The sequence below is a fragment of the Myxine glutinosa genome, chromosome 4, assembly GCF_964187855.1.
Source record: "Myxine glutinosa chromosome 4, kmMyxGlut1.1, whole genome shotgun sequence".
Lineage (NCBI taxonomy): Eukaryota > Metazoa > Chordata > Myxini > Myxiniformes > Myxinidae > Myxine > Myxine glutinosa.
Window position 1 is genome coordinate 191667797 of NC_136264.1, and position 14128 is coordinate 191681924.

The following is a 14128-nucleotide window of genomic DNA, read 5'->3' on the forward strand; positions in this document are numbered from 1 at the left end:
AGCCAGGAAACAATATCTCTCCATTCTCAAGACCGAACTCTCTTATCTGTCTCCCTCTTCCAAATCCTGGTGGCGTCTGGTCAAATCCGTTTCTGGTGTTTGTTCCCCCTCCATCCCCTCCCTTACCTCAAACGGCTACACAGCTGACTCCGCACGTGAAAAAGCTGAATGCCTCAACTCTGTGTTTGCCTCTAAATCTTGTGTCCCAAACCCATCCCTCTCTGTACCCACCATACCCAGTCGTACCCTGCTGCTCCTGGACTCCGTGTCCTTTCCTCCTGACAAGGTGGAAAAGTTTCTGTCAACCCTCGACTCTGATTCTGCAACTGGACCCGACGGCATCAGCCCACGGGTCCTAAAATCCTGCTCTGCTGCTCTATCTCACCCTCTCTCTGTTCTCTTCACCCTCTCTTTTGCTCAAGGTCAACTGCCATCTGCTTGGAAATCAGCCAACATCACCGCTTTGCACAAAAAAGGTGCAAAAACAGATCCTAGCAACTACAGACCAATCAGCCTTCTCCCAATTATCAGCAAAGTCATGGAATCCATCATTGCTTCGGATATGAAATCTTTCCTCTTCTCCAATGGCTTGATCTCTGATCATCAATTTGGTTTCAGACCAGGTCACTCTACTCTGGACATGCTGCTTCTGCTGTCTCAACAATGGATGGAGGTCCTCAATGCCAAACAGGAAATTAGAGCTGTCTCCCTCGACATATCACGTGCCTTCGACACGGTCTGGCACCCCGCTCTGCTCACCAAACTCTCCTCCTTTGGTATCCATGGAAATCTCCACGCATGGCTGGCGGACTTCCTCTCTAGTCGTCGTCAACGTGTGGCCCTGAATGGGTTTCTCTCATCTCCTCTTCCTGTTCAGGCTGGAGTTCCCCAAGGCAGTGTTCTGGGCCCCGTGCTTTTTCTGGTCTTCATCAATGATCTCTCTGACTCTCTCGAAAATCCTCTCTATCTCTTTGCTGATGACTCCACTCTCTGCCGCTCCATTCCTCTTCCCTCAGATCGGCAGTCTGCTGCCTCCTCACTCTCTGAAGACCTGGACAAAATCACAGACTGGTCAAACAAGTGGAACATGTCTTTCATCCTGACAAATCTCACACTCTTACTATGTCTCTCCGAAAAGATCGACTGGACAACCCTCCCATCTACTTTCTCAACAATCCTCTCCAAGAAGTTCTGTCGCTCAAGATTTTGGGTCTCACGATCTGCCATGATCTTTCTTGGGAAAACCACATTTCCAAGCTGGCCTCCAAAGCCAGTCGCCGACTGGGCATCCTCCGTCGTGCGAAGTCCTTCCTCGGCACACCTGAGCTCCTCACCACATACAAGGCTTTCATCCGCAGCTCAATGGAATACTGTTCTCCCCTATGGGCCGGTGCTCCTGCCTCACACCTAGCTCGGCTTCACGCTGTTGAAACCAAAGCTTTCAGAATTATTGGAATCTCCCGCGATGAAGCTATCTCTGAGGGCCTTTCACTCACTCACCGCAGGCAGGTAGGTGGTCTTTCTGTCTTCTACCAACTCCTCTCCGGCCTTGCACCCCCAGCTCTCTCTGTGCTCTGTCCCCCAAATATTCCTACAGGTCGCACAAGATCTGCCAGCAACCCTCTGATGGTTAAACTGCCGAAATCTCGGCTCTCTGCTCACCTTCACTCTTTCATTCCTCTTTTCTCCCGCCTCTGGAACAAACTCCCTCACTCCCTTCAATCCCACTCCTCCCTCCAGGTCTTTAAAACAGCTGTTCACCACCATCTCTTATCTTCCCCCATCCAAAACCTTGATCTTTTCTACCCCCGCTAATTCACCCCAGAGCCACCTTGTTTGAAATTCCAACTTCTTTCCTGGAAGTCCTGGCAGTGTCCATATGTTTTATACCTCTCCCACCGCCCCCTTCCCATGCCCCACCGCCCCCTTCCCATGCCCCCCCCCCCCCCAAAGCCCTCGCCCTCTCTCAGATCTCTCGATGTCTCCATGTCTCTCGGTCCCTGCTCTCAAATGTTGTGTTTGTGTCCTTCCCCCTCTCTCCCCATCTTGTCTACCGCTCCCGATGTTATATGTTTTATGTGTCGGTTTGTCTTTCTGTGTGATTAATGTTCGCTCTTTCACGAGCCTCGATCTTGTATACAAAAAAAAACAAAAAAAAAAACCCACCCCTAGTGGTGTTCATGCTTTTTGCGTTTTTGTCATTGAGGCAACCTCTTGTTTATTGACGTGTGTTTGGGAAAGATAGCTGAACTTTACCTGTGTTCAAATATTTTTGATTTTTGCATGGAGGTTTTTTTTTTTTTTTTTTTTTTTTTTTTTTTTTTTGGTATACAGAATCGAGGCTCGTGAAAGACCTAACATTTATCGCACAAAAAAAAATCAAACAGACAAACAAAATATATAAAAAGAGGGAGCGGTAGACAAGATGGGGAGAGAAGGGGAAGCACACAAACACAACATTTGAGAGCAGGGACATCGGGAGATGTGTGGGAGGGGGAGGGCCTGGGGGGAGGAGACGTGGGAAGTGGGGGGGGGGGGGGGTGGGAGAAGTATAAAACACAAGGACACCAAGGATTTCCAGGAAAGAAGTTGGTATTTCAAAAAAGTGGATTTGGGATGAAATTAACGGGGGTAGAAAAGATCAAGGTTTTGGATGGGGGAAGATAAGAGATGGTGGTGAACAGCTGTTTTAAAGACCTGGAGGGAAAAAATTTCAATGAGTGTCCTGAAGATTTGATGTTTCTTTTGATGTTGAGTTTATATATTGTCGCGTCACCCGGTAATTAAGATCACCAGGGACGGATAGCCAAACCAGCTTTAACTCCGAGGTGACCTCCAAAGATGACGGTTAATTTTGGCGCGTGTGGGAATGAAGGGATGCGAGATGTTAACTGAACGAAACACACGGATTGATTCCGAAACCATGACAAATAGACACGACAAAAAAATGTAACACAATTATTATTCAATAAAGCAAATACGGTGCTGACGGAAATAAATGTTGAGGTAAAACTAAATTTTCCTACTTTGAGGATCCTCCACGCACTGTCTCAACCACACACACAGCGGAAAATAAAATGAAAGTAAAATCCCTTTTCATGCCGGCACTTATCTGCATCCCAAATGGGCCTTTTTAGAGAGAGTAGTGGCAACTGCGAAACCCAGGACCTCCCATGCCATAGCCCGGGCTATAAGTGAAGAAGGCCCTCTTGTTCCACCACTTTGGCCTTGGGACAAACAGCGCAGCCTTCAACCCACCAAGAGCCCAGCAGTCGAATCCCTCTTTCGAATGCCGCCAACGCTGCCAAGAGCTCCCCGCTCTCCAAAAGCGTGCACCAGATCAAATCAGCACCAAGATGGCTAGCTTCTTGTCCAAAACCAGAACCAAGCACGTTCTCCTCATCTTCACTCCTCAGAGTCAATCGCCGACATACTTCTCAGTACGCCCCACCCACATCCTACGGGTCAATCACGTACCTCGGAACATGGCCTGCCGGCCTTTCTCTCCGCCCACCGATTGTCCGCCCCTTCTGGGTGGGGCCCCACCTTATTAGGTCCATTGAGGTGGGACTTAGTCCGAGCGGCTCGTTCTTTGCTTTTGTCGGCGGTTATTGTAATTTAAAAGTGTTGCACAAAAACGCCAAGGAAAAATTACAGAGGGAAGGCACGCACTGGGGAAAACTAGCTTTAAACCCTATAGCTAATTAGCCCTGCATCACCCCTTGTATGATGTACAATTAAACAACCTTACGCTACAGTCTCCCTACTTAATACATGTTAAGTGGGTCCATGCTACATTTTAAGTAATGTTCCTATACGTCACGCAGTCCATGCTTTTCCTATACAGTTCTGCCTCTCCTCCGGTATTATTTTATCTACCCCCAAATGTAACAATATATATATATATGTGTGTGTGTGTGTGTGTGTGTGTGTGTGTGTGTGTGCGTGCGTGCGTGTGTTTGTATGTGTGCATTTGGATAAGTTGTTGATGGCTGCTATGTCCACACATGGGTGACTTTCAGGAGATGGAATGGTGACCTACCAGGTCTCAAAGTATCCACCTCCGTAAGTGTTGTTTGTATGTGTATGAGTGTGTGCATGTGTGTAAAGCACAGTGCATGTGAGAAATTACCAGAGAATGAACAGGACTGGAAATTAAACATAGCAGTGCATGCAATTTAAGGCTAACCAAAGTTTGGTTTGTGGGTTCATGATGAAACATATCGGTAAAAACTATGAATAAATATGATATTTGAATAAATCCTTCCTTTGGGATGAGACAGCACATCCACTGAAGATAATTTAGTCACCGTGCATGCAATGTGCGTGTGTAAATGATTTGATGAAAACTCGGGAATACTTTGTCAGATCTAAATGGAATGTTCAGGGAAAGCCATGTGGTGCTGGCTGTTTTACCTTCCCTTGTGAATATGTGTTACCTGTGCTAATAGTCTGTGCCACTCACCTTCCCCAGCTCCTTGTCCTCAAGCGCGAGTACTCCGGTACTCTCAGTAAATAACTTCACCTTCACGACAGGCAATGGGTGTGTCGTTGTGAAGTCACCCTGAGTACCCCACCTGATAAACCACAAATTATGATGTTAGGTAAGAATCAATCTGGGTTCCTCTATTCAAACCGCACGCTTCAGTAACATTGTTAGCACGCTGATGTAGCTGAGATATAATCAGGCAAAACAGTCACGGAAAGAGTTTAGACCAACATCTTGGCAAACATGGTGTGCGCGATAAAAAGAGCCACAGTGTGGCACAACCTCCGGTACCAAGTCATATTTCTTGACCATTTGTCATTGTTAGGCTTGAGACAGTGGATCATGCGGGCGATTTTGGAGGTGAAGAGCGAACGCTGGACATCTCCATGATCTGTGTGACTAATACCAGCCTGTCCAATGAATCGGTGACCCCTGTCAATCGTCATGGTTGCTGGTGTCGATAATGTCCCACAGTTTGTTCATTGCAGGTAGACCTGACGATATACACCACTTATCAGCTCAGCAACCTGAGGGATCGCCGAGCTGCGTGGGCTCCTGCAATCGTGTTCCTTGTCAAGTGAGTAACATCCTTGCACTACCAATTTCTCAGAGAGAATGATGCTCATGAATGCATTTCTTCCTTGTGTCATCGGACCGAGCAATGTGGGACATCATGTGAGAAAAACAGAACCCAGCAGCACTTAACAGATGTAGTCAGTAGCGATTAGGTGATGATCAATTAATAACAAATATCCACCTGGATCATTATTGACAATCACAAAAAGGTATTTTACCTGCTCAGCCAGGTCTGGTCTACATGTGATGCCAGGCTAACCACACCTTGTGGGTGACTATTATTGCCATTAGCCAACTGCAGATTGGGCATTTCAGAACGTGTTCCTCTTCTCTCCTAAGGCATAGAGCTCTATCTTCATGACATTAGATTCCTCCCACAAAATTGCCAGAATTATTTTGGCTGCACCCGCGCCATGAATACAGTCGACGAAGAAAGTTTAAAAAAAATTTAAGATGCAATAAATTAACAAAAACTGTGGATTCACTCAGCAACAATGGCATGGAGAGTGGCACAAGAGACAATGGGCCTAAAGTGACCTTTATCTGAAACATGATTTGGAATTAGTCAACTCATGTACCGATGCCCACGACATAACATTTATGAAAGTGCCGCGTCATGGAGCAGTGGGTCATCTTTACACCTCATCATGAGCGATAATTCATCAGGAATCAAGAATGGATAAGATGAAAGTGTTGTGAGATGCAGGATGTGAAAGAGGCCACAGACACTACCTGGCCTTCTCGGAAATGAAAGTAGGGTTAACTAATGGAATGCAAACAAGTGTTTGCAAGCATGGCCGTCAATCGTTGGAGTCTCTGAACAACTCAGAGGAAGCACCGACATGGTGCTGAAACTGGCACATGATGCAACTCAAGAACACGAATTTGATACAAACCGAAAATGCTAAATAAGGATTTTACGAATCATTACGTCAAATCATTACCCCCCCCCCCCTTCCCACACCTCCTCCCCCCAAGCCCTCTCCCTCCCACAGATCTCTTGATGTCCCTGCTCTCAAATGTTGTTTGTGTGCTTCCCCCATCTCTCCCCATCTTGTCTACCGCTCCCCTTATTATATACTTTGTGTCTGTTTGATTTTTTGTGTGATTAATGTTAGCTCTTTCACGAGCCTTGATGTTGTATCCCCCCCCCCCAAAAAAAAAGGTTCTTTTGAAGGTACTCTTGGGTCTGCCTTTCTTCCTTTTCCCCATTCCGGTTCACCGCCTCTTCTTCAAAATGGTAGACAGTGGTTGCAGGAATTTGCATGGTTTTTCCAGGACCTCTTTATTTTAGACATAATTGAACCACTTGATGTTCAGTAGTCTCCGCAGACACCTGCACTGAAAGCCTAAACGTTTTCGTTCAATTTAGTCAACCGAATTTTCGTTCAACCAAGTCTCTAATAAATGTTCTATTTTCTTTAATCATTCAAAACTTTCAAATCTCCCCATCACCCCTCTCCTTCAAAACTCCCAACCCACCCCTCCACTTCAAAACTCCCCCTCACCATTTTTCTTCAATTCTCCCCTCTCACCCCTCCTCCACAAAGCTGCCTCCTGCCCGCTTCCTCTCCCTTCCAACTCATACCTCCACATCCTCCAACCTTCTACTTCACTCTGCCCCCCCCCCCCCCTCAAACAACCCCTCACTGTGCCTCATCCTATGACCATCAAACCTTTTGTCCTCCTCATCCTTCCCCTTCTCCTTCTCCTAGCTCTCCTGCAATGTCTGACAAACTGTGAACAGCTTTCCCTACCTCCCCCTCTCCTCCCTCATCTTTCCCTACCCCTTCCCTCCCTTGTCCTGTATCCGATGCTCCCCCTCCCTCTTCGATAACGGTATGGACCTCAAACATCCGGAGCCTTCCCTCAAACTTGACTGATCTCTCCATACAGGTTGCTTCAGACAAACCAGCCTTAATCTGCTTAACAGAAACTTTCCTCCTTCAAGATGTCTCTGATTCCTTAATATCTCTTCCTGATTACTCCCTCCTCCGGTATGATAGACCTGAGCCTCGTCTTGGTGGTGGGGTGGCTATCTTTATCAAAAACTCTCTTCCTCACTCGCCTGCACTGCCTCTCTCCAACCCCACCCCCAGGAGTACCTCTGGCTACGGCATCCACTCCGCTCCGAACTTTTGTTTATATGTGTGCTGAACCATCCATCAAACAGTGATAACTCCATTTACATGTCGCTGTCTGACAACATGGACCAACTTCTATCAACCCAACCCAACTCTCTCTCTCTGCCTCATATGTGGTGACTTCAACTGTCATCATGCCAGCTGGCTCGGTGTGGGTACCTCTCACACCAGCCATGGCATCTCAGCAAAGGACTTCTGCTACTCATGGGGACTGACACAATCTGTCAATTTCCAGACTTGGATCTCAGTCAACGGTACATCATCTCTTCTTGACTTTGTTATGACTAACTTCCCTGCAAATGTCTGCTGTTCTTCTTCTGCTCCAATCGATTCATCGGATCATTTCCTTGTTAAAGTGGACATCTCTTTGGCCATTCTCAGAGAGCCTCCTCAGCATCGACGTGTCTGGCATTTCACTCACGCTGACTGGCATGGTCTTCAAGCAGCCATCAATCACCTGGACTGGTCTCCCATCTCTACTGCCTCTGACAGCAACTCATTCTGGGAATTCTTCCAAAGAAAATTGCTCTCTCTCATGCACAGATTTATCCCATCTCGTCTTCAGTTGTCATGCACTTCCTCCCATCCATGGTACACTGATTCTTGTGGTGAGGTAGTTGCCCTGAAACAACTTGACTTCGCCTCCTGGAAGGCAAATCCAATGGAAGGCAATCTCATTTCCTTTCACAAAGCTCGAAACAAGTCTGTATCTACCCTCAGGAGAGCCAGGAAACTATCTCTTTACTCTCAAGACTGAACTCTCAAACCTGTCTCCCTCCTCCAAATCCTGGTGGTGTCTGGACATATCTGTTTCTGGTGTTTGTTCCCCCTCCATCTCCTCCCTTACCTCAAATGGATACACAGTTGATACTGCACGTGACAAAGCCGAATGCCTCAACTCTGTGTTTGCTGCAAAATCTTGTGTCCCAAACCCATCGCTCTCTGTACCCACCTTACCCAGTCATACGCAGCTGCTCCTGGACTCTGTGTCCTTCTCTCCTGACAAGGTCAATACGTTTCTGTCAAACCTCGACTCTGATTCTACAACTAGACCAGACGGCATCAGCCCACGGGTCCTAAAATCCTGCTCTGCCGCTCTTTCACACCCTCTCTCTGTTCTCTTCATCCTCTCTTTTGCTCAAGGTCATCTACCATCTGCTTGGAAATCAGCCAACATTACCGCTTTACATAAAATATGTGCAAAAACAGATCCTTGCAACTACAAACCAATCAGCCTACTCCCAATCATCAGCAATGTCATGGGATCCATCATTGATTCTGATATCAAATCCTTCCTCTTCTCCAATGGCTTGATCTCTGATCGTAAATTTAGTTTCAGACCAGGTCATTCTCCTCTGGACATGCTTCTTCTGCTGTCTCAACAACGGATGGAGGTCCTCAATGCCAAACAGGAAATCAGAGCTGTCTCCCGTGACATATCTCATGCCTACGATAATACGATATGGTCTGGCACCCCGCCTTGCTCACCAAACTCTCCTCCTATGGTATCCATGGAAATCTCCACGCATGGGTTGCGGACTTCCTCTCCGGTTGCAGTCAACGTGTGGCCCTGAATAAAATTCTCTCATCTCCCCTTCCTCTTCAGGCTGGAGTTCCTCAAGGACGTGTTCTGGGCCCTGTGCTTTTATTGGTATTCATCAATGATCTTTCTGAATCTCTGGAAAATCCTCTCCATCTCTTTGCTGATGACTCCACTCTCTGCCGCTCCATACCTCAACCCTCAGATTGGCAGGCAGCAGCCTCTTCACTCTCTGCAGACCTGGACAAAATCACAAACTGGTCAACAAGTGGAACATGTCTTTCAATCCTGACAAATCTCACACTCTCACTGTGTCTCTCCAAAATGACCGACTGGACAACCGTCCCATCTACTTTCTCAATAATCCTCTGAAAGAAGTTCTGTCACTCAAGCTTTTGGGCCTCACTTTCAGCCATGGTCTTTCCTGGGAAAACCACATTTCCAAGCTGGCCTCCAAAGGCAGTCGCCGACTGGGCAGTGGGCATCTTCCGTCATGTGAAGTCCTTCCTTGACACATCCGAGCTCCTCAACACATACAAAGCTTTCATCCACAGCTTGATGGAATACTGCTCTCCCCTCTTGGCTGGTGCTCCATCCTCACACCTAGCTCGGCTTCACGCTGTAGAAACCAAAGCTTTCAGAATCATTGGAATCCCCCGTGAAGAAGCCGATTGTGAAGGCCTTTCACTCTCTCTCTCTGGGTATTTGCAGGCAGGTTGAAGGTCTTTGCAGGTCTTTGCATGTATTTGCAGGTCTTACAACTTTGCAGGCAGGTTGGTGGTCTTTCTGTCTTCTACCGACTCCTCTCCGGCCTTGCTCCCCCAGCTCTCTCTGTGCTCTGCCCCCCAAATATTCCTACAGGACACATAATAACTGCCAGCAACCCTCTTCTGGTGAAACTGCCAAAATCAAGACTCTCTGCTCGCCTTCACTCTTTTCTTAACTCCGCCACCAAAGGTGGATGGAGGTTATGTTTTCACCCGTCTGTTTGTCTGTCCGTCCGTTTGTGAACAAAATATCTCAAAAGGTTGTGGACGGATTCGGACTAAATTTGGAAGAGATGTAGCGGTATGTGACAAGGACGAAATGATTAGATTTTGGTGAAGATCAGGATTCGGATACAGCTACTAGAATTTTTAAGTGATTCTTCACCATTGGGAGATAGTGTCAAAAACGATACATAGCAGGATATCTCAAAAGGTTGTGGACGGATTTGGACGAAACTTGGTGGAGAGGTTGGGTGTGTGACGCGGATGATTCGTTTCAATTTTGGTGAAGATCTGAAAGTGGATTCGGATATGAGAGTTATTTCATTTTTGAAGTGATTCTTCACCATTGGGAGAAGGGGCCAAAAACGATACATAGCAGGATATCTCAAAAAGTTATGGATGGATTTGGACGAAACTTGTTGGACAGGTTGTGTGTGTGACAAGGCAGAATGTACCCCTTCCCTCCCCCTCCCCCCTCCACAGATCTCCCGATGTCCCTGTTCTCTACTGTTGTGCTTGTGTGCTTCCCTCTCTCTCTCCCCATCTTGTCTCCCACTCTCCCTTTTTAATGTTTTATGTGTCCGTTTATGTTTTTTGTGTTTGATGTGCTAATGTGTGTTTAATGTGCTCGCTTTTACACGAACCTCGATCTTGTATATAAAAAATTTTTTAATCTCATCTCACATCTCTCTTCCCCCACCCCTCTCTCTCTTTCCTCTCTTTCCCTCTATCTTTCCCTCTCCTCTATATGTCCAAGCTCTATCCTTTTTAAATGTGGAGCGTCAAGCAAGGAAGCACCACGTACCATATTTAAAGTTTTTGTTAAAACTCATTACTTGGCCGTGGTTTGAAACATCAAACTCCTCGACTCAGAGAGTTCTAACTCGAAGGAAATTATGTCATTGAGTCCACCAATAATTAAATTTGAGCTTATTTTGGACCTCTTTGAAGTTCATGATTAAGCGTTATTTTTAGGTCACAATGCTAAATGTAGGTTTTTATTTAATTAAATAATCACCTTGTACTGCAACCTTTGTTCAAAGACTTTCAGTGTAGGCGACTGTATTAACAACGCTGACATGGTTTCTTCAACTTTGTGCTAATCCTCACATACTCTGTCACAGACCGTCAATGCCACCGAAGCAGCTTTCAGAGCAAGGGTTATACTGGGTGATTTGCCATTACCTTCCAAGCAGTACTGTAGTTCAGGAAGGAATTTGGCCACGGAGAGTAAGCGAGCCAGTGACAGCACACCTACTCTTTGTGAAAGACACCGCGTGGATCTTTAACATCCACTAACAGATGTCAGTAGATGGGACATCCAGTTTAACGTCCATCCGAGAGATGGCACACGCATTGATGATTCAACATGTCTGTGAAACACCAGGGTGACAGTTTATAGCTGGGAAAAAGATTTGAACCCAGCCTGGGTGGCTCAGAGCGTGAGGATTCGTACCTGGAGGCCATCTTGTTAGCCGAGGTCGTATCCTAAAGAACTTTTAAACAAACCGATTCCATGTTGTATTTCTACAGTACGTTTAAAATGTATCATGCTCTTCTTCGGATTGAATGTTGAGCTTTGCCTTCGGAGCTGTTCAAATGCAGCACGGGAAGCGGCCTCCAGAAACGAGAGACAGCCGAACACACAAACGCATGGACAGCCACCATGGTTTGCATTATATAATAAACAAGAAAGAGCAATCAGAGATTGGAGACCCTCACCAGGATGTGTTTTTAATGGTTTTTAAGGCTTTTGTGTTAAAACAAATATGGCGGCCGAACCACGTGGCCGATTACGTCTTTTTTTTTCTCCATCAATTTATCCCTAGATGATGCTCAACAAATTGCATCTTGATTGGATGAAGTTTTGCACTTGTCAAATTATGATGTCATAATGGAAGCACCGATGACATAATCCTTAAAATGCTATTCCCCATGGAGAGTTCTTTACAATGAACCATGTGTCAATTTTTTCAATGCAACGCTTTCAGATACATAGAGGTGCAGTTTTTTTTGTTTTTTTTCCAAGGTGGCACCCATACCATGTGACCTATGACATCATAATTATGAATAAAAAAGAATCATGCAGGCAGAGTCGCACCTACGGTGAAAATTTCCTGTCAATCAGACCAACGGTTGCCAAGAAATTTTTATTTTAAACTTTTTTAAAATGCAGACAAGCCACACGTACCCATGTACATACGCAAGCGAATGCCGAACCCTACTTTTCGCTTCACGAGCGCAGGGTAATAAACAAATTTACACACAATATACCTTTATATAAACAAATGGTGACTATCTCCATCCTTTGCCTTCAAAACCATTGAAAATATTATTGGGATACTTTCAAATAATCTTGTATATTAAGGTGAGTTCGGTGGGTCATAAGCACCAGCCATTCTACAAGCCACGCCTCCATCTCTCTCCAGCGTAACAAGCACTGTCTACTGTAACCACCTTTCGAGGCCATTTTTCCCCGCAAGCGGGGGTTGGCCTTTTTCGGGAACCGTGGTTGTTGTTGTTTTTCGGTCCCCTTTTTGAAGCAATGTTTGACGGCCGGAAGCCCAGAACCGCCGGAAGGAAGCCGGCCGGAAGGAAGGATGCCCTTCCTGACGCCAACCCTTTTTGCCGCCTTTAACGACAAACAGGGAATTACCAGTGAACTGGTCCTCAAATTTCTACTTTCCCAATACAATCCCAAGGAACCCAAGAACCAACCCAACCAACCCAAGGAACCAAGGAATCCCAAGGAATACAGTGAACTGGAAATTTTCTGTAAAGTGTCTACTGTGAAAAACATTAACTAGGCGATGCTTTTCCCTCCAGCAGGCCAGAAATTGCCGCCATTTGACATTTTAAATCAGATATGTCCACGTACACTTTGAAATGTACACATACGCTTTAAATAAGTTATTCCACGTATACTTTAAATAGGTTATGTCCACATACACTCCTCACCCTCGCCTTTCTCTTCCTCCCCTCCTTATCCCTGCCCGTTTCCTTCCTCCTCTCTTTTGTTTCTTTTGTTTCTCTCGTCTCTCGTCTCTCTTCACTTCTCTTCTCTTCTCTTTTCTTTTCTTTCTTTTCTTTTCTTTTCTTTTCTTTTCTTCTCTTCTCCCTCTCCCTCTCCCTCTTCCTCTCCCTCCTTGCACCACCCTTCCCTGAACATGTGTACAGTGTAGTGCCATAGGGAGAGGCTTCAATCACTCTCTCTCCCTCCTTCCTCCCTCCCTCCCTTCCTTCCTCCCTCCCTCCCTTCCTTCCTCCCTCCCTCCCTCCTTTCTCCCTCCCTACTTTCTCCCTCCCCGCTTTCTTCCTCCCCTCTCTCTCCCCCATTCCCTCTCTCTCTTCCTCCAGACCCCAACTGAATCCCTCTCTCTTCTCTCACTCACTCACCCGTCTCTCTCTCCCCACCACTCTCTCTCTCTCCCCCGCCACTCTCTGTCTCTCCCCCGCAACTCTGTCTGTTCCTCGCCCCTCTGTGTCTGTCCCTCACCCCCTCTGTGCCTGTCCCTCACCCCTCTGTGTCTGTCCCTCACCCCTCTGTGTCTGTCCCTCACCCCTCGGTGTCTGTCCCTCACTCCTCTGTGTCTGTCCTTCGCCCCTCTGTGTCTGTTCCTCACCCCTCTGTGTCTGTCCCTCGCCCCTATGTCTGTCCCTCGCCCCTCTGTCTGTCCCTCACCCCTCTGTGTCTGTCCCTCACTCCTCTGTGTCTGTCCCTCGCCCCTCTTTGTCTGTCCCTGCCCCTCTTTGTCTTCCCCCGCCCCTCTGTGTCTCTCCCACGCCCCTCCGTGTCTCTCCCCCGCCCCTCCGTGTCTCTCTCCCGCCCCTCCGTGTCTCTCTCCCACCCCTCTCTGTCTCTCCCCCGTCCCTCTGTGTCTCTCCCCCGCCCCTCTCTGTCTCTACCCCACTCCTCTCTTTGTCTCCCCCACCCCCTTCTGTCTCTATCCCACCCCTCTCTGTCTCTCCCCTCCCCTCTCTGTCTCCACCCCACCCCTCTCTGTGTCTCCCCCACCCCTCTCTGTGTCTCCCCCACCCCTCTCTGTGTCTCCCCCACCACTCTCTGTCTCCGCCACCCCTCTTTGTGTATCCCCCACCCCTCTCTGTGTCTCCCCCACCACTCTCTGTGTCTTCCCCACCCCTCTCCTTGTCTCCTCCACCCCTCTCCTTTGGCAAATTAGGTGTCTCCCCCACCCCTCTCTGTCTCTTGGTCGAGATGGCCTAAAATGCGTAATATATTGACCAAGTACTGGATGTTTCTTGGCAGTGCCAACGTGGCAATTTGTGTACAACAGTGTTCAAGAATATAATTCATTTTAAATAAAATAAAGCTTTTAATGACTGTCCAAAAAAAAAACTTCTTTTGGAAGCTTACCATCGTTGATGTACA

The 14128-nt window shown here is 47.0% G+C and overlaps 1 protein-coding gene across 1 annotated transcript in view; it reads right to left on the minus strand.

The window, feature by feature from the left end:
* CADPS (calcium dependent secretion activator) overlaps window positions 1–14128 on the minus strand; it is a 434176-nt gene that overhangs the window by 304415 nt on the left and 115633 nt on the right. The window contains exon 8 of the mRNA XM_078776828.1: window positions 4466–4577. Within this exon, the coding sequence (XP_078632954.1) occupies window positions 4466–4577 (112 nt within the window). The remainder of the gene's footprint in view (window positions 1–4465; window positions 4578–14128) is intronic.